Genomic DNA, 19,674 nt, shown 5'->3' with positions numbered 1-19,674 from the left:
CCATCAGATATCTGTGTTTACTCAAAAAGGAGCATAGACTTTGAAACCATTTCTTATTTTTTATAGGTTACTTTCCTTTCCACAGGACTTTCTTTAAATTTAGGAAGTGACAAATGATTGTATTACTGTTGGAATGTGAGACAGATATGCTATGCTGCCAGGAAATTACATAAGCTTAAGATTGATTTGTTGTGAAAGTGTTAGGAGCACTAAAAAACCACTTTGTGATTCAAGATAGCTGATATGATTTCACGGAAAGGAAAGTCATGGCTCATTAACTGGTTAGAGTTCTTGAAAGACTGAAGAGTTATAACACAGCCTTATTTCATTACTCTCCTTAAGGACCAGTTAGCACTACTAATATGAATCCATATTATGCCTAAGATTACATTTTTTCAGCATCCTAACTTTTGTTATTGCAATTAAATGTCATCTCTTTAAACAGCTTATGTTGAATTGATTTTGATCTCATACACAAGTAAATGTGTACCCCTATCCAACTGGCTCTAGGTGGCCCTGCCTGGGGAGGGGGAGTGGGACCAGATGACCTCCAGAACTCCCTTCCAACCTCAACCATTCTGGGATTCTGTGATTCTATTATAGACTATAGCGTTAACGAATTTTCTTCCTTAACAACATAGATTCCCATAATATTGGGTAATTAATTCCATTGTCAACCAAGTAATTTACAGGGTAAGAGCGAATTAATCAAAATGCTGTTTTTCTCATAGGACAGTGAGGGAACAAAGTATTTCCTTTTTAAAACTTCCAAAATATTTCTTGCATCTCATTGCATGCTTAAATGTTACAATTTTATACAATGCAAAATATTGGTGATATTAGCGATATTTTCTTTACTGTCATAACTCTTCCACACTTCATCTACTAGCGTGAAGTTTGTGGTAGGTAATATGATGTTCTTAGAATTTTCATCAGCAGTAAAGATTTCAGTCTCAGCCTTACTGTTGAAAAATAAGATCATTGTTCATTCTAGTTCTGTTACTTTCACATAGAAGTTATGTAGATGGTTCAACCTCAAATTAAGTTATAGTTGATGCATTGTTTTAGTGCAAAATTTTTGTACTGTGGAGCCTTTGCTGTTTTGAGAAAAGTTTGTAAATGCCCAGCATATCAAGCTTCCTTGTTTGGATATAAGACATCTGGCCTGTTTTCCCAGCCTGAGAAGGACTCCTGGTAATATCCAGTGTTCTTTCAAGTTGGGTTTGGTGCGTTCTTTTGATGTGAAGCTTACGAAAAATTTAAATAAAATGTTCATTGACTTATCCAAAGTTACCACTGCTTGAAGCCTCCTTTCAACACCTCTGTCTTGGGCCTAATGCAAGACCCCATCTCCCTTTACAAGCTTTTTTTGGTTTCTCGCCCAGCCCTTTAAAGGAAATACCTGGCCATTTCCCAGCTGGGTCTGATAGTAACAGGGTTAGCAAGTCACAAGTCCTTGGCCCATCCAGTTAAACATAGTTATGACTCAGCAGATAGCAATGCAATGTTGATACTTTTGAGCTTGATATATTTTAATCCAATTTAATCTGTAACTTACCAAAAATCTCATTATTACAGAAAGTGAGATGCAGGCTAAGCTGTATGTACTTTTTTTTTTTACTTGACTTTAATTAGACAACTCATTTCTAAGTCCTGAGGCTTCAGAAAAGTGATAATAGCATTTTCAGAAACTGGAAATTAAGTCTTTCTATGTGATGCAAATGAATTTTTTTATCTTTTATTTTCCATATTCATTCACTTAGAATCCATGAATGTTAACAGTTTTTACAAACTGTAAAAGAGCACATTATTTATCTAATTATCCTTCAAATTGTAAGCAGAACACCAGGCTTAAGTATTCATAGACTAGTCATGCTGTGTGTAGGGGGTGTTAAAGCAAAAGCATGTTCTCTCTCTGTAGCTTCACTCTTGCAGCTGACAGAGCTACTTATTTCAGGTCAGACCCTGGTATCTGGTATCATTAACCTTCTTTCCTACTCCAGTCTCTTCTGTTGGTAACTTAATCTTCACTACTTATAACCTTCTTTTTTTGGGGAGATCAGCTGGAACTAAGATGAGTAGATAATATCCATCTATAACAGTGTGGGCTGTAGTACCTTTGGTGTTGCCTGTGCCTTTTTTCTCAAGCACTTCTTAGCATGGCCTGCTTGTGACTTTAGCCTGGTATGAATTTATTTATAGGCAGTCCTGCATGCTGAAGAGGAGGCGGCTAGTTATCCAGGCAATTACTTGAGGTTAGGAAAAAAGCATCCCTTAGTTTGGTTCAGCTGCACTCCATGCAGCAGTCCTTCTAGTGCTCCCTTTCCACTGCCAGCCATGCTACTATGTTCACTGTGAGCACTCGGCATTTTCATAAAAGGGATGCTGGCCTGCGAGATGGTTTCCCTTTTACCATCAGCCAGGGTTGTCTAGGACCAGGCAGAACGAACCAGGGATGGAAGTGGGGAGCCTGTTCCAAGTGTAATCAACAGTTCACTTTGCTAGCGCTTGTCCCATTGATTTGTTGTAAAAAAACCTACCAAAAGTTTGGGATGGGGGTGAGGGGAGACTAAACAGGAAGCAACTGAGGGTTCTAAGGAAACAACACATTTAGGTTGGGTAGCGTGATGTCATGCAGAAATACACAAGGTAGCTCTCACAAGACCAGCGTGAGAAGTAGGAGGGTGCGAATCTCTCAGCATGCAGCTCTGCTGGAGCTGACTAGCCCTCCTGCGTACCAAACTAAAAAGACCGTTCTGTTTCTGGAATCAGCTAGTGTCTCTAGATACCTGTACAAATGTCTGTATAGTGCCGGTAAATTGGCTGTGAAAACCTTCAAGGAGAGATGGATGCATAGATTTCTTCATCCTCTAGAGAAGATGATATAGATATATAAGCCAAGAAAAAAGAAATGTCATTCCTGATTTCCTCCCTCCTTTCCAAAGTATGAAGTGCGTTGTCTGTCTTCAGCCTGAATGATCATGGCCTCCAATAGACAAATCCTCTGTTGTAGTCTGCATTTTCTTTGCTTTTCCAGACAACAGCAGCCACTGAGATCTACAAATAATTAACACTGTACCATAGATCTTGCTTCAGGGTAGGAAGCATGTAAAAATGCATGCAGAGCAGTTTTCGCTGCCAGTTGACTTTCAGAGGTTACCGTAATTATTTTTTTCTCTAACATCTTCAGAGGGTTTCTTCATCAGTTGAATAACTCCGTTCCACTGTAGATAATCATATTTAGCATAAGAATTTAATATCTCATTGACTTCAAAGACTGCCAAGTAACAGACTACTCTAATAACTAGACCTGTTGTCTTTGTTCCATTTCTGGGAGCAAACTAGAAGGACCACATGAGTTGTAGAGCTGCTCATAAAATGTCTAAAGACAGACACGGGTAGACATTAAAAGAATGATGTAAAGTTCCTTTAAAAGTATTTAAGTTTACATGCTCTTCTCTTGGCAGTTGTCACACTTGAAAAAAAAGAGTGTCACAATTGGATTTTAGGACCTTTAACACAGCAAAATGGCCTTGAGAGATTATATAAAAATGCCAAAAAGCTTGATACAATTCTTGAATGACTTGAAGAAAACTTAAATCTCTGCCATTCTTTTAAGCACCTCTTAGCTTTAAATTTTGAACAGAGACCGTATATTAGGAGACAATCACAAACCCACCGAAGAAACGGAGAGGTCATCACACTTCTCCAGATTCTGCCATTAATCTCCAAAGAGAAAATTTTGCTCAGTTTTTGTGCATTGCTTGTGAGAAATGTGTCAGACTCTGAGTAAGTTTCCTTACTAGTGTGGTTCTGAGTAAGAAAAAGCACTGAAGATTTCTGGGACGTTCATGCTGGACAATAAGACTGTGTTTGCATGTGTGCAGGGAGGTTTCATTCCCTACAGTGAATCACAGGAGTAGAAACCTCTTAGAAAAGTGGGAATGGGGTGTGCGCGTGTGTGTGTGATGCTCTACATTGAGCTACAGAAAGGAAAGGAGAATGAGGTATACAACTAGGAAGAGTATGATTCCTGATGGGAGATGATGAGATTTCAAAAGAGATGGTTTTGAGTTTTTTTATATTTTCAGTGTAGCTATGATAGGGAGATGGATGCTGGTACTGGAAGGAGCTCTTCCTAACTGACATTTTTTAATTCTGATACATGAGCAGATTTAGCATCCATGGAATGTGGAGAAATGCTCAATGAAAGGGCACTTGGTGTGAGAAACGTCACTGTATTTACAAGACTCTTAAACCAGTAGACTGAATGCAACTTCTTGTTGTAACGTCCATGTGAGGAGGGGCAGATGGAACTGAAGGTATCAATTTCTGATGCATCAGTATCTGCTACAGAGGCGTCACCTGACTGCCACAGCTACTGAAAATATATATGAGAAGAATCAGGTTGAAAAAACAGACTGGGGCAACAGAGGCTGGTTTGGGTCTCTTTCTGCCAGCAATGTTAGAAAGTCTCTGCATGTTTCTCAGCCAGTAAGTGATGCCAACACATGGAAAACCAACCTGGTGTGAGCAGCATGAGGCAGAGGGACACCAGAAAGTATTGTGCAATTGCATGATTAGGAGAAAGCAGATGCAGAGGAAACATTTTTCCCCTTTGTGAAAGAACTGAAGTTCCATGTTTTTCTCATCAGTGTTCCCTGTCTCTCAGAGGCCGAGAGCAGTATGTTCGCTTGTTCTCTGGTCATCTCCTAAGGAAAAGAAACAGTCTTGAATGCAAGAACTGTATTCAGCGTAAGACTCGAGTGAATCATATAGATTGACTTCAGTCTTTCTGAATCACAGGTAACCATGCATTAGATGTTGAGCTCAAAAGTGTCTGGAGGAACATCTTAATGCCTGTATACTGCAAAAGCCACCCAAATCTTTCTAGTACCCTATACATTTCGTTTACTTGCTTTGTACATATAAAGGCAGCTTACTGTAGTATATCCATTGCCTGGATCCACTCTGCTGCATTGTGTTTTCTTGAGTCTATACCAGTGCAGGTGTGGGAGGATCCGCTGGAGTATGAGATTACTTTGAGTAAAGTTTTAGCTTGCTGAAGTAGTCAGGCTCTGGCTTTCTCCTCTTCCCTGACTCATCGTCCTTCACAGTGTTCTCTGGTGGTATGGCTGTCATTCTTTGCCATCCCATGTGCCTTTAGGTGGAAAGATGCTTACTACTGATGAGAGCAGCTTAATTTACTGTGCAGCATTCAGGGTAAGGTGTGAAATTTTGGAAGGGGAAACATGCTGTTTGAATGTAGCATTTTATAATGTGATACTCTTGCTAGTTTCTGAACCCATTTTGTCATCTTTTTACATTTTGAAATATAGTCATTATTAAAAAGGGGAGAGAAAGAGTGAATGACTGTGTGCTCAAATCACACATTCTTGCTTTTGGTAGCCTTTGGTCTTTGCTAGGGTTATTTTTATTTTCCAGGTACAAGGAAAGTTCACTGATTGGTCCGAGACCTATTTGGTTCATAAAACAAATATCCGAGTTCAGCAAGGCAAGTATATAACTATATCACAAGTGCTGAAAGTTGCCTTCCACAAGATAAGACTCCAAAAGCCTAAACATTGACCTGAATTTTCTCAAAACTTTATCAGGCTTCAGAATTCTGCTTAGGAAAATGAGAAGAAAAATTGTTGCATTACCAGTGTCCATTATTATATGTTAGTACTTTTAAGTCTGCTGTTCTTATTGCTGCTGACTGATTTTTTTTTTTTTTTCAGAAAAGTTTAAAATGCACAGAAATTGGCCGAACTTGGAAAGCAGCCGTAGTTTTGTTAGCCTGACCTCTTTAAAAATCAATGGAAGACTAGCCTTTGACTTCATTAGGGACAGGATTTGACCAGTAATTGCTGTAAATAAGGATACAGAATACTGCTGGAAAACCTAGGGGAAAAGTATTCTGCACAGGCATAACAGTTTCAGTATTTCTGTTTCTCTTTCAAACCAATCTTTTTTTAAATGCCCTCTAAAATTTTGATAGCAATAACATTGACTTTCACAAAAAAAAAAATTTCTAAACCACCTGTATATTAAAAGTGACAGCTAATCTATACTTGTTCAGTACCTGACAGCAGAGGCATGAAGTATATGAAATATTAGGTAAATCCCTTTTCTCAATGTTAAAATAATTTGCAGCTTTGCTTTAAGTGGTACATTTTCTGAGTGGGTTGAGCTCTCCATAAGTAATTAATAACTCTTAAGCTGTCTGAATATTTTCCCTTGAGTTGCATCATATAATGTGTCATATGAAAACAACTTGAGGCCTAATGTAACATGAAACTGTATAGTGCATCTTAATGTGATTTGAGGAAGATGGATGGGAAGGAAATTATTTCTTATTCTGAGTAACAAACAGCTGTTCTTAACTTTTATTTGAAAAGAATTTAAAATACCCTCTCTAGACAGAGATCGGTAAATTGTTCCATTTAGTTATTTCCCCTTCTCCCGTTGTACCAGACAAATTAGGCAAAAACCGAGAATGCAAAATACAGTAATTTGTTGTAGAAATATTGAGAATAATGTGGAGATTTTTTGTATTTCATCACCTGAGCTTTACTTTTTTATTCATAATGGATGTCAGTTTAAATCCCTTAGCAAACACAAAAAGGTTAAGATTTCAGTGTCTCCGTCAACATAGTACTAAATAAATCATTACCCACCATCGGAAAGTTGTTAAAACTAACTCCTTGAGCTCTGGTCACCAAATTATTGTAACATCGTCATGTTACAAGTGACATATACCAGGTAATGGTATATGTCAGCTGGAAAAGATATGTCTTGCCATAAACTCTAAACATCTCTCACTTCACTCTCAGGAAATGTAAGTTGGCTCATCTTTCTCTTCTTGGAAGATATTCAGCAAGCTGGAGGCTTCATTGATACTTGTAAATACGGAAGTTTATCGTATACTGTAGTGTATTCTCATTCGATATGGAACAATTAGAGTTCATAAGATTTAAAAATAGATGCTGCTTTTCCATTAGTGCTTTTTTAAAAATAAAAACAAAAGGTAAATAAAGGATTGCCTTACTAAATTTGATATGGGTAACTCAATGCTGCTTTACAAAGATAGAAATAAAACTGTTTATAGCACAGTGAATACACAGTTAATTCATTCATAATTACTTCTTTTAGCATGGTAGCACTAGGAGAACCAGCTGGTATCTGCATTTCAGAGATTTTCAGAACTTTTGAGGAAACAAATGAATAAGCAAATATTTTGCCAAAAATCAGTCTGTACTTGGTCATTACAAACAGTGGAAGGTATGCACAGATACAGTTGTAAAGTTCATGCAAAATTCCTGTAACTGCTCTTCTAGTAACCTCGTAATGTACAGTCTGTGCTGTGCTTGGGCCACAGCACCTGTTTGTAGGAAAAATTATGGCTACATTTAATCCAGTAAAAAAGAGGAGAATGCAACAAAAGCCTTTGCGGCTCTGAGTATACATATGCTTTGATAGAGTGGCACGTAGTTGTTGCAGGAACATTGGTGTGTATTTATTAACATTCTGGATGCATCTGCCTGATGCTTCAACCTGTGGGACGTTAAGAGATACCTGAATGTCTGGATTTGTAACGTATATATGTATGACCTAAAACCTTGTATTGTTAGGGATTTTCCTGCTTGTTATCTTTGGTCTCCTCAATCTGCCAGCTGGCGCCTCTGTAATTTACAGTACACCTCAAACCAGCAGGCTGGGGTGGTGTAAATTCAAGCCTGTGTATTCAGTTCATGTGCTTCAATTCCTGCTATTGTTTTCAGCAGTTTCCACCAAGGGTGTGCTTCACTTTGAGAACACAGTGCTCCATTCATTAACTTTCATTTTTTATTATATACTACTGACAATATGGACAGAGGGAGAAAATCAAACTGTCTAAATTCCACCTAAAGTATAATTTAGTCAGACTTTGGGCGCCAGACTCTCGGAGAATGATTCAAATCGCCCACTCTCAAGCACCACCTAACCCCTGGTGGCACCTAAAATGAATCATTTTGGACAACAGATTTCCCCCGGCGTCTAGGCATAAGTTCCAGGGAAGCTGAGAAGCACCATGGCTTAAGCAGCCAGGCATGTAACTCCCACCCAAGTTTCATTGTGACTCAAAGATGTGTGTAGAGATGCCTGAACACTGCCTATGTCCCCAGAGGTGCCTAAGCCATTGACTGTGCTTAAATCACACATAATAAGCTTGGACAGCATTGAATTCAACACAAACCGCAGCAGTCGAGCACTCTCAGTGTAGAAGAGGAGAGAGGACCCTTTCAATAGCCTTAAAGGTGAGAGCAGTCATTCAGGAAGGATGTCTGGTTTGGATTGTCCTAACCTAAGGAAGCTCAACAGGAGTGGGAGAACTTGAGTGTTGTCCCACTGTTAAGGATATTTCCTGGAAGAGGAAAATCTCAGACTTGTGTTTTTGCTCCCAAGTCTGATTATGTATTTTGATTCAGACACTTTTGTCCAAATGAACATAAGCATCCCCTGGTTCAGAGACCAGATGCCAAGGATACCCACATTTGCTTGACTGTTTTAACTTGTAGGTTCTTTCTTGTCGTCTTTATAGATCAATTTGCACACTTATTAATTGCTACCCATATTTCTGTAATGTTAGGGCTTTCTTAAGACCTGTTGTCTCTCTTACTGCTTGTGACTTAGACACCATGATGTACTACCCTAAGTTAATGTTCTCTATGTTTGTGCTTTAGATCTGTAGACTTTGAGGTGGGCTTGGTACAGGTTTCCTTTATCCTTACTCTCTCCTTTTCCTATTGTTCTTTCCCTGTGCCACATGGAAAGGGTAAATACTTTGTGAGGAAGTACTTGTTGAGCTGTGGACATGTGGAACAACTTGCTTTTGTATTTTTCCATTAACGTTTAATGCTGTTTCTTTACTGTTTTCACCCTGCACGTGATGTCGCATTAGTTTTCTCATTAGTTTTTAAGTGTTGGTAGATGCAAGCAGGCAAAGCAATATATTAAACATTCAAAGAACTTCTGAATTTCAAATTCAGTATTCTGCAAAATTTTGTTTTGACTTTTCTCATGTGAGGTTTTATGTTAGCATTTCTGTTCTTCCCCCCCCCCCCCATCAAATGTTACTATATATTTATTGTTTGAAACACATACAAGCTTTGCCTATTTCTGAGGAGTTTTTAACTGAGCTTTACAGAGTAGAAGATATCATGGTAGTAATACTTAAATTTTGCTATAGTAGTGTAGTGATCATCCGTACCTAAGTCACTTCAATGCTAGATGCATGCTTTTTATTCTATTACATTCACTTGAAGCCATTCAGGGAGCAAGAGCATAGGGGAAATTGTGTATGGTAGTAGATAGTATGGTAGTTTTCTGAGTATTTTCTCCCTTCATTTTTTTTCTTTTGGTGTTCACCATCTGGCTGGAAGGGTTAAGTGGATACTTCAGAGCATCTGTTAATGACTTTTTGGTTCATATAGTTATACAATGAGAACTCTTCTCAGAATAAAGATATTGCTTCTGTTATGTCTTTGGTATAGAGTAGCTGTATACCAAATTTGTGCTGTTTGTTGGCCAGACACTGCAACAAGTTTCCCAGAGGGTTGTGCAATAATCTCCATTCCTGGAGACTTTCAAAATTCAGCTGGACAGGACTTATAGTAACCTGATATAATTTTCAGGTTGGCCCTGCTTTGAGCAGGGGATTACATCCATTGGCCTCCAGAGGTGCCTTCCTGCCTAAATTATTTTGTGAATCTAACTGAATTTATCCTTGGTCCTATTCTACTTAAATCTTACCTCTTTACTTGACTTCACTGAAATCACTGTAATGCCCTTAGGAATTAATTTGACCTTGTCTGCTTTTCTTATTTCTCCCCTTACAGTTTTCTCTGTCAGTTCAAATGTAAGAGAAGCTAGAGTGAACTCCTGCCCTTTTTCATAATGCTGGCCCATAATTTAACTTGTCCTGTTTCCCAAATGGTTTGATAAACAGTTAAGGAAGATCATTTTATATCATGTGCACTCACACACAACCAATTTTTTTTGAGAAAATTCTGAAAGAAACACTTAGAATTTTAGAAGACTAAGAGCTATCTAAATTTTGAATAATAGTATTAGTGTCAGGGACGCTTACAGTCAAAAGCAATGATGGTGGGGAAAAAAAAAAAAAGTGTTCCATATTTATTTGTTTTGCAGACTAATCATACCAATCATGGTTCCCCTTCCTTTCTTTTGATGAAGACTTCTGATCATTTCCCTTCCACAGTTGTCTGCCCTTTGCCTATTAATGTAAACTCCCTTGTGTCTCCCAATATGGAACTTAGCTGGGAAAGTTAATTGATTTTGGAGAGCTAATCAGATGCTCCCACAGCCAGATATCCTGTCTAGTTTACAGCTGTAAACCTGAGATACCATCTCCTTAGCTTACCTGCGGTGCTGTAAACCATAGGGCTGATCCCGTGTCCGGATAGTTTACTGTTCTGCAGACACACTCATGTATTACTGATGACCAATGAAGGTGTTTTCTTTATAAATCATAAACATATTCTTTATGCTATAATTAAAATACAGAGTAGTATGAAATCTAGGTCTAAGTCCTGCAAAGCCTATTCACGTTTGCCTTGCCTTTTGACATTGAAACAGCTGTAGCTGTACAACAGAGCATATGGGCCCACTAACAATGTGGGAGAGCAGCCAATTTGGTCCTGCGATAAAACAGGAATCAGCTGTGGGAAATAAGCCAAAGAAGCGTGATTCCCACATAAGGGACTTAAATAGGTGTTAGTCCATAAAGAAGCTCTTTGGCAGGATTTAGAGCAGGCTTCTCTACACAGAAGGCTTTTCTCCTGAGATCCTACGTTAACTGAAGTGCACTGATTTCCAGGAGGGTTGTGGAGTTATTGTCTTGTCAGCTGGTGCTTTCCTCTTTTCTTTTTTTTTCTTCTTTGTTTTGTTTTGGTTTTAGTTTTTTAAATAAAGCCTTTATAGCACATTACTGTGTAATTATAATCTCATGTGTAGTACTAAACCATTTACTTCACATGATTGTGGGAAGAAAAATTGAGGAAATTTTTCTGCTGCGTGGGGCCCTCAGATTCCCTCTGCTCTGATCCAGGGAATGCCTTTTGCAATGTGGCTAGTTGGGCAATCCTGACAATTTTCAGGAAACAGCGATGTTAATACTTCAGCTACTCTTGTGTTGTGTAGTGTTTGCATCTGTGGTTTTCATTTGTCTCACCTCTGTCTGAGAAGAGAAACAATTTGAAATGTAGAAGCTTCAAAAGAAAAAAGTTGATTGTACCATCCTGATTTGTTTACTACAGAATTAGTATATATTTAATGATTACTATAGTCTGTAGAGTTGAATTACGGACTAACTTCATTTTTTTCTGAATTACGAACTTTTCAGATAGTTCGTAGAAGTAGTGTTGTACTGCATTCTGTGATATAGGTAGCAAGTCAGATTTTTTTTTTTCTTTTTTTAGAGGCGTCAGTATATCTTAGGTAAGAAAGGAATAACAAAATCAAACAACAGCAAGTCATTCATTTGGAGATGCATTCCTTATTTTTGTTCAAGCCTGCTAAAGTCCAGCTGTTCTGATACTCAAGATGTCCAAATCATTGCCAGTGGAGGTCACTGGATCAAAACTCCCTGCTCAAAGCAGGACCAGCTTGAAAGTTAGATCAGGTTATTATGAGCCCTGTCCAGCTGAGTTTTGAAAGTCTCCAAAAGAATGGGCATTATTCCGCAAATCCTCTGTGAAACTTGTTCCAGTATCCCAAGCAATAAATTGTGAGAAGCAGTATTTTAAAATATGTTTATGTGTGGCATTAACTTTGCAGCAGTTCTTTTAAGACTCCTATTTATAGTAATCACAGATTTTAAAAAAAAGAACAAAAAAATCATTAGCAAAATATTCAGCCATTTATTCTTATAAATAGACTGAATTGTACTTTTGAGAAGAGGCAGTTCTGAACGCTGTAGCCCGTGAATTTGTATGAGTGTGAGTGAGCATTTGGCTCCTTGTTTTCACCATATATTACTTCTGTTCATTCCTTTTAAGCACTGCTTGTGTGTATGAGAATAACAAGAAATCTTTTTTTTTCCTCCTTCCTATTGTAGGCAAGTATTTCCAAATGGGCTTCCTGAAGAATACTCTCTAGTTGCTACGTTCCGTGTACGGCGAAATACCAAGAAAGAACGTTGGTATATCTGGCAAGTTTTAAATCAGTATGACACACCTGAGGTTAGTCGTCTTTGAATTATTTTTTTCATTAAGTTTCTTTTTTTTTCGATATAATATGGCAAATATAGCTTAGTGGATGTTTCACCACTGGATTTAGCTACAGTTTATATGGAATAGACAGACTGCTCTGAAATAATTGATGATTTATTATAGGAATGACAGAAATTTAACAGAATGTATTGAGTTAAGACTGCAAACTAAGATAAGGCATGTTATGATTTATAGCTGATATATATTTACAAAGTTACATAGAAGAATGCTTCATAACATAATTCTTGTCCAATCTATGTAGTCAAAAGTATTTTTATTATATATAGTTTATATATGGGTTTAATTCTTATACTTGTAACTTTTAAATGACCACTTCTTTTATTTTATTTTGCTTTCAGATTTCTGTCCTTCTGGATGGTACAAAAAAAGTTGTGGAGTATATGACCAAATCTGCTCAAGGAAATATACTGCACTACACTTTTAAGAGTCGAGAAATTTATCCATTGTTTGATCGGCAGTGGCATAAGCTTGGTATTAGCGTGCAGTCGGGGATCATTTCCCTCTATTTGGATTGTAATTTAATTGAGAGAAAGCAGACTGATGAAAAATTCACCATTGACTTGCAGGGAAGGACTCTGATTGCTTCTCGCGCTGCAGATGATAAGCCTGTGGACGTGAGTAGCATGAAAGGAAAACCAGATAATTTGAAATTATGTTTTAGCCACGCTTTTACTGACACCATCGTAAAGAATTACGTAGATAAAAGGTTCAAAACTGGTTATTAATTTTGAGTGTGTATTCTTAATTTGAAGTCCTTAAGTCTTTTTCTCTAAACAATATTCAGTGCTGTAGCATCTGCTAAGGCAAACCTTCTGTTACCAAAGTAACTACAAAAACTCAGTCCTGGTTTCAGGAGTCTGTTTTTCTGTATTTGCTTTGGAGTAAGAGCCACATAGTTACCATAGACATATTATTACTACATTTAGAGAGAACTTCCAGTGGTAATTTTTTTCTTTCAATTTTTATGAGATTTATTTATAAATATGTATCAGTCATCTGTTACAGTTTGTCTCTCTTTGATAAAGGGGAGACACAAAAAAATTAAGGATTACCTCCGTATCAAGATTGTATCACGTGCCAGGGTAATTCAACTATGCAGAAATAGGGGCATATTGTTCATAGTTGTTGCTCCTTCCTCCTAATGGGAGGGATTAGGAAGCGGCTGGCGGTGTGTTTCCTGCAGCCTTTGGTGCAAGAATTACCCAAGGCAATGCCATAATATTCTGGGCTGTGTTCTGTCCTAGAGATGCTCTCCTCTGTGCAGAGAGCTCACAGCAAGTAATTTGAAAGCTCCAGGAAATGTCAGTTTGTTTTAAGTATGCTGACATCCCATTACCAGGTTTAAAGCATCTGGCTTGGAGTTTATAGTGACCATGTGAAAGCTTCAGCTATATTATGTACACTGTAGAGTTCTAGATGAAAATAGCACATTGTAACTGCAAGCTAGCATTGTGGGAGGAATCAGTCCTGTGAGGCGCTAAACACTTTGGCCTGGACTCAGAGCTCTTATTTCAAGGGCCAAGCTTATGCTTCATTTTATTTTCTAAGACTGAGTTCAGCTTTATTTGAAATGTATGTACCATCTCCTCATTTCCAAGTAGCATGCAGGAGAAGGAGCAGATTCTTTTTATCTTGTGTTGGTTGGATAACTGAGTGGAAGTTGTCAGTCGGGTTTTCCATGTTTGCAGGAAAACATTATGGGCATAAAGCTGATGAAGGCAGCGGAGCGGATCCTGTACCAACAGTCACTCTTCTCAATACCAAGTGCAAGGGAGAGAATAACAGGATACAAAACATGCAGAAAGAGGCATACAAGGGCAAGATTAGCTAGTTAAAATCAGATGCTGTTCATCTCACCAATCCACCAAAAATCTCTGAAGCTCTATGTACAGAATTTGTGATTTTTGCTCTTCAGGTGATTTAATGGCAAGGTCCAGGCAAAGGTCTGTCCGAAGTGATAGAAGATGTATGTGGGATAGAGCTTATCAAACCTTTACTCTAGTTCACTGCAGGAGAAAATTACCTTCCTGAAAAGAAGGTTTGCGGAGGATGTCTAGAGGGCTAAATGCCTATATAGCGTAGGAAGAGCAGTACAGAGGGATGCAACTTACACGAAGATAAATTAAATCTAAAATGTGATTTACATCGAAGTAATAGACTGCCTAATTTGTTCCTTAAGTGAGGAGCTGTGTAATTGTTTTGGATTTGTCTCTTTTTCCAGCATTTCAGAAATATGCAGTGTTTCAGAAAGAAAGTTCATTATGCCAAGATAAGAAAATGCATGGCATAACACATGATTTTTTACATGTCATATTAATCTCTTTTGTATTAATAGATTGAACTTCACCGCATAACAGTGTATTGTAATCCAAAACTTGCAACAGAAGATACTTGTTGTGAAATATCTGCAGACCTGGTAAGTTATTTGTTAAAATGCAAATGTTAATACAAAAGAAATTGCTTCATTGTTTCTTGCTAGAGAGTTGCAAAGAAATTTCAATAGAAATGTTAGATTAATTACCTCCTAAAAATGAATCCTGTATCTGGAGTCATGGTCCATTGTTTCTTGCAACCTAACTAAATGGAACAGAGGAACTTCAGTAAAAGGCACTAGGTGCTGCTAGTGCTTTTTAAATGCATTTCTTAACATTGATTAATATCTAATTACTAACTGAGGAAGTCTCAGAGAGTAGGAAACAAACCACTGCGATGGCCTGAGGATGGCTTCCAATAAGAAAGGCCATTTCAATAACAGTTGCATCTAGCGAAGCATTACAGATGATAAACAAAGCCCATGAAAGAGTTTGCATGACAACAAAAGGGAAGATAAATAGGAAGATGTTGAGGGTGTTTCATAACTGGCAAATACTTTCTTCTTTGTAACAAACATGCTGAGATGTATATATTGTTTAACATAGGGGAAAACATTGATTTAGTTTAGAGGGTTCACTTTTCCCTTTTGTTTTGATAGACAGAATCAATGTAAACTGGAAGACACTAGAACTATAGAAATGCTTGAAGTTGCAGATGTGATTGTTTTGCTGAATCAAGCCCATTTGGAGGAAAAAAAAAAAGATTAAAAAAAAAAAACCCTCAGAAAATATGTTAAAATATTGGTTTGCTAGTTATGAATAGTCTGTAAGAGCACGCTCCTCTGAGATAGTGGGCCGTACCATCACCACTCAGCCTGCAGTCAGCAAAAAAACCCAGAGTGTGCAGGAGGACTAATTGATTCCATCTGCCAAGAGATGGGAGAAAAGGGTACCTGGAATGGAGGGATAAAGCTGACCAAGAACAGAGGAGCAGAAGACTTTGTGGGAACTGACAACTGATAGGTGCTCAGAAGCATGGAAGAGGCTGGATCTAATTTATCAAGGGAAATTTCAATATTAAATAATAATTTATTGTTTAAATATGTTTCAAAATATATTCCTCATAATAGTGCAGGCTTTTTCTTGAATGCATAAGCTCATGGATAAGTGCAATTAATCGATTTTTTTTTTGTAGGCTCCACTTTGTGCATGCTAATACAATTTATTTAGCAGTTATGACACAGTAGCCAAAAAGTAAAAACAAAACAAACTCTAATTATATATGAACACAAAAAGATCAAGGATTGGCTTTATTAATAGCATCTTAAACATTCATTCTGCTATATAGCTAAAAGCACTATCAGTTACATTTGTATGTCTTATGTTGAAGGAGTAAAAAATGGCGGACTACTTGGTAATGACTTTCATACTGAAACCAGCATTACCTTTTCTGTTTTATTTTTTCATTACTTCCTTACCAATTATAAGGGCTACATTTTTCAGTAATTTAAGGGAAGGAATTTATCCTTGGATGCAAATTTCTACACTAAGCTGTAAATCCTGTGGGAATTTCTTTGACAGAAGGCTCGCAGGAGACCTTATTACATCTTAGCGAGAGCTTCTGAAATTTATCAGGTTCTGTTGACTTGTCCTGTAGTATATCTTCAGGTTGGCTCAGCTCTCATGTGTTACACACAGGTGAATATTGCCTTCAGGGCTTTTTGTTTGTTTCCAAACTCTGCATGCCCGAAGTACTTCATTACAAAAGAATGACAGATTTTTCCCTCGCACTCACTTTGACATTTTGCATTTCAGGGCAGGGGGTGGAGGATGGGATGAGACTGAGAAGTATCCTCTTTTTTTTCCCATGGACATTTTCTACTTCACTACTACTTTTGGGAGACTTTATTCCTCTGTCTGGGCTCCTTTGGAAGAAAGAAGTGGGACAGTCAGATCAGTTTTAACTGGCATTGATTTTAGTACAGAAGGATCACAATGTCTAGACTTCATTTCACTACAGATTTTTCCTCTGTTTGGCAGTTGTTGTGGCTCCTCTGTAATATGGTGTGTACAGGAGTGTTAAAACAAAAAGTAACTTCAAAATACTGTTTGGATGGTATTTATCTATTAAGCAAAGTGGAACAAAAATCAGAAAATCATCTTTTTATTTTAGTGCCCACGTGAGGAGAGGTTACTTGCTACGACTTCATCACCAGTTACTGTTCATGCCAGCAAAATATACACGTTTCCAGGAATGCAGCAAGAATCTAGAGAGAGATGCCACTGCTTTCCAAATAAAGTATGAGGTTTTCCTGTTGCTTTTAGTGCATCATGCTGTTTAATCCTGCTAGGTATTAAAAAAAAAAAAAAGGTGGGTTGTTTTTTCTGTAGTTATGAAAAATATTGTACTGGTTTGTAGTGTTGTCATGTACTTACATTGTATTTCCTAGTTAAGAAACCGTACATTTTCGATTTAATTAATTTAAAGTTAGAGTTGCAGAGGTCTGTTGTTTGAATACACACAAAAAAAAAATCCATGCTAAAAATAAGAATTGTATTTAGGCATTATATTTAGTGTAAATGTTTTTACTTGAGAATAAGTTATTTTCTACATAGTGCTTTTTTTTTTTTTAATCCTTCTCCTGGGTGTTGCGCTATATTTATTCTGAGTCATTTGCTTTGTTAGGCTTTTGTGATAAAGACAAGGAAACCAAACCAAATACGTATTTTGGATCTGCTTCTTTGTTGATTTTTAATTTCTTTTAAAATCAGGGAGAAGCAGGATTGCCAGGAGTAGCTGGTTTGCCAGGACAGAAAGGACAGAAAGGTGAAAAGGTAAAATATCAGTTGAATTCTCTCTTTCAAATCTTTATCTTTGGCTTATCTTTCCTAAATAGAAACTTTATGGATTTTGTTATTCCTTAAAGGAGTTTCCTTGTACACAGGTTAAATCCTTTATCAGTCAGTCTCTGGTCCTGCACCTGGGCTTCCTGCCAGGCAGCCTACAGCTGTCTCACTTTGAGGTCCCCTCATCAACTCCATGGAACACAGTTTGCCTGCCTGGGAAGCACATGCCTACCCAACCTTGTCAGCATGTCCTATTGCCTCTTCCCCTTATCCAAAAAAAAGAGAAGTCAAGTACATCATCTGTGGCAAGGTTTTTCCCATATCATGTGTGTATATCACTGCTGATGGACAGAATCCTGTGCCGTGGTTTCATCTTTGCAGACATCAGTAGGAGGGTATGAATTCACTTGTATGATCTCAGCACCGTATGTTCTTTGACATCGCTCTTACCTAGGACAGGCCAGTTGGTGCTCCTTTCCTTGGGCCTATTCTGTATTTTTGTTCCGTAATGCTTACCATGACATCCTGTGTTATTTAGCTTGGGGGGTTCCTAGTAATAAAGGTCAGCATATCAGATGTTTTCTGTTCACACTCAATTGCCTAAATTTGGTTGGAGGATGCTGGATTAGGACATGTCTGGGAATATGTTTTTCTTCTGGGAATAAGTTTTTCTTGTGCTAATAGAGGGGGCAACTTGAATAAACTATTGCAAATCAGCCAGAAAGGCAGTGGATAGGAATTCTGAGTTCAGGGAATGTGGTGTGAGAGGAAGATACCTGGAATGTCCTAATCCAGAGGTTAGGATGGAGGTGTCCTAACCCAGCATCCTCCCTCACAGCGCATTGGTTAATATGTGATCTGAAATATTTTGTGAAGACAGCCAGCACTGTTCCTGGGACTGCAGTACCTGGCTGAAATGGGTCCAGTTCTGAGAGGGCTTATCTACACAGTTGGTTGAAATTAAGTAAATTCCTTGATAGTGTCTTCCCCCCCAACTCCTCACCTCCAATATATATTTCACTTTTGATACTAGCTGTATCTTTTCCCTAGGTGGAAAAAATCGTTCAAGCATGTTAGTTTCTGTAGCCCAGCTGAACCTAGAGAGATTGCTGGCAGTTTCCAAATTTAATCACAAATTTTTGCTGATCCTAGGTCTGAGTATATAGAACAATTGTCAGTGTTAAGAGTTAGCCTATGTTACCAACATAGGGAGTTTCCTAGCATTTATTTGGGAAACTGCTCATCTGTTCCTGACATGATCGATTTAGACTATTACTGCTACTAAGATGAGAAAGGAGACCTCATAAGTCTAATTTTCTTACCATTCTGTCTCACAGCCAATTAGCAATATTTACCATGCTAAGCATAGTATCTCTAAATAAAGCATGGGGTGCCTGTGGTCACCTCCAGTTCCATTCTCCTGTTCGTTTTACAAAAAAACCCTCATTGCATTGATTCAAAAACCATCCAACAGTCAATGAACCCTTTCAACTTCTGTGCGTCACTGATAGCAAATGGCATGAGGCCATGTCTGACATGGTTGGAAATTACAAAGTACAGAATTTTTGCTTAGATGTAAAACTGAAAATTGTTAAGCTTGAGATTCATGAAAAATAAATCTTTCAAGATTTATACAAATAGATTTTTTTTTTTTTTTGGTAGTGACCTGCTACCTCTAAGTCCAAATTTGATCTGTTTATCACCAGCCACTCTGATACTTCACTGAAGATTTAGAGCCCGAGCAGGATTATGAGCATCCAGCAGCTTAGTCTGATGATAGTAAATTTACATTTGTGAATGTCAATTCACAAAATTCAATGAATCACCAGGTTAAAGTCAGAGGTAGCAAACAGCTAGAAAGCTGCTTAATTTGAACCTTCCTTATAATTGACGAGTACTTGCTACTTCCTAGCTTTGGGGTGGTGTTTTTTTTGGTTTTGTTTGGGTGTGGGTGGAGGGCACATTACTGCTGTGATTAAAAGGATGGTCTCACTGTTGACCTTTGGGAGCAAATGAATACTGCCTTGAATAGTGCCTACCATGATGGAGTTGAATGACACATTCTCTGAGGCTTTAGTACCATTTTTTCTTGCATGTATGCAAGTTTTCAGTAACACTTGCTCTCAGTCATGGCCTTTTTACGTCAATAATTAGAGGTGGACAGGCAGCAAGACCCCAGACCATTCCAGACATGCAGGATACATGATGTATTGCCAGAT

The 19,674-nt window shown here is 37.9% G+C and overlaps 1 protein-coding gene across 6 annotated transcripts in view; it reads left to right on the top strand.

The window, feature by feature from the left end:
- Positions 1-19,674, top strand: part of COL19A1 (collagen type XIX alpha 1 chain) — a 208,568-nt gene that overhangs the window by 21,650 nt on the left and 167,244 nt on the right. For all 6 annotated transcript variants that reach the window (XM_087774800.1, XM_087774795.1, XM_087774797.1 and 3 more), the window contains 5 exons: positions 12,122-12,245; positions 12,635-12,910; positions 14,632-14,712; positions 16,782-16,907; positions 17,381-17,443. In XM_087774800.1, the coding sequence (XP_087630926.1) occupies positions 12,122-12,245; positions 12,635-12,910; positions 14,632-14,712; positions 16,782-16,907; positions 17,381-17,443 (670 nt within the window). The remainder of the gene's footprint in view (positions 1-12,121; positions 12,246-12,634; positions 12,911-14,631; positions 14,713-16,781; positions 16,908-17,380; positions 17,444-19,674) is intronic.

The sequence above is a fragment of the Nipponia nippon genome, unplaced genomic scaffold, assembly GCF_047370975.1.
Source record: "Nipponia nippon isolate SJK-2023a ecotype South Korea unplaced genomic scaffold, ASM4737097v1 scaffold_4, whole genome shotgun sequence".
Taxonomy (NCBI): Eukaryota; Metazoa; Chordata; class Aves; order Pelecaniformes; family Threskiornithidae; genus Nipponia; species Nipponia nippon.
This window is presented reverse-complemented; position numbering and strand designations above follow the sequence as displayed.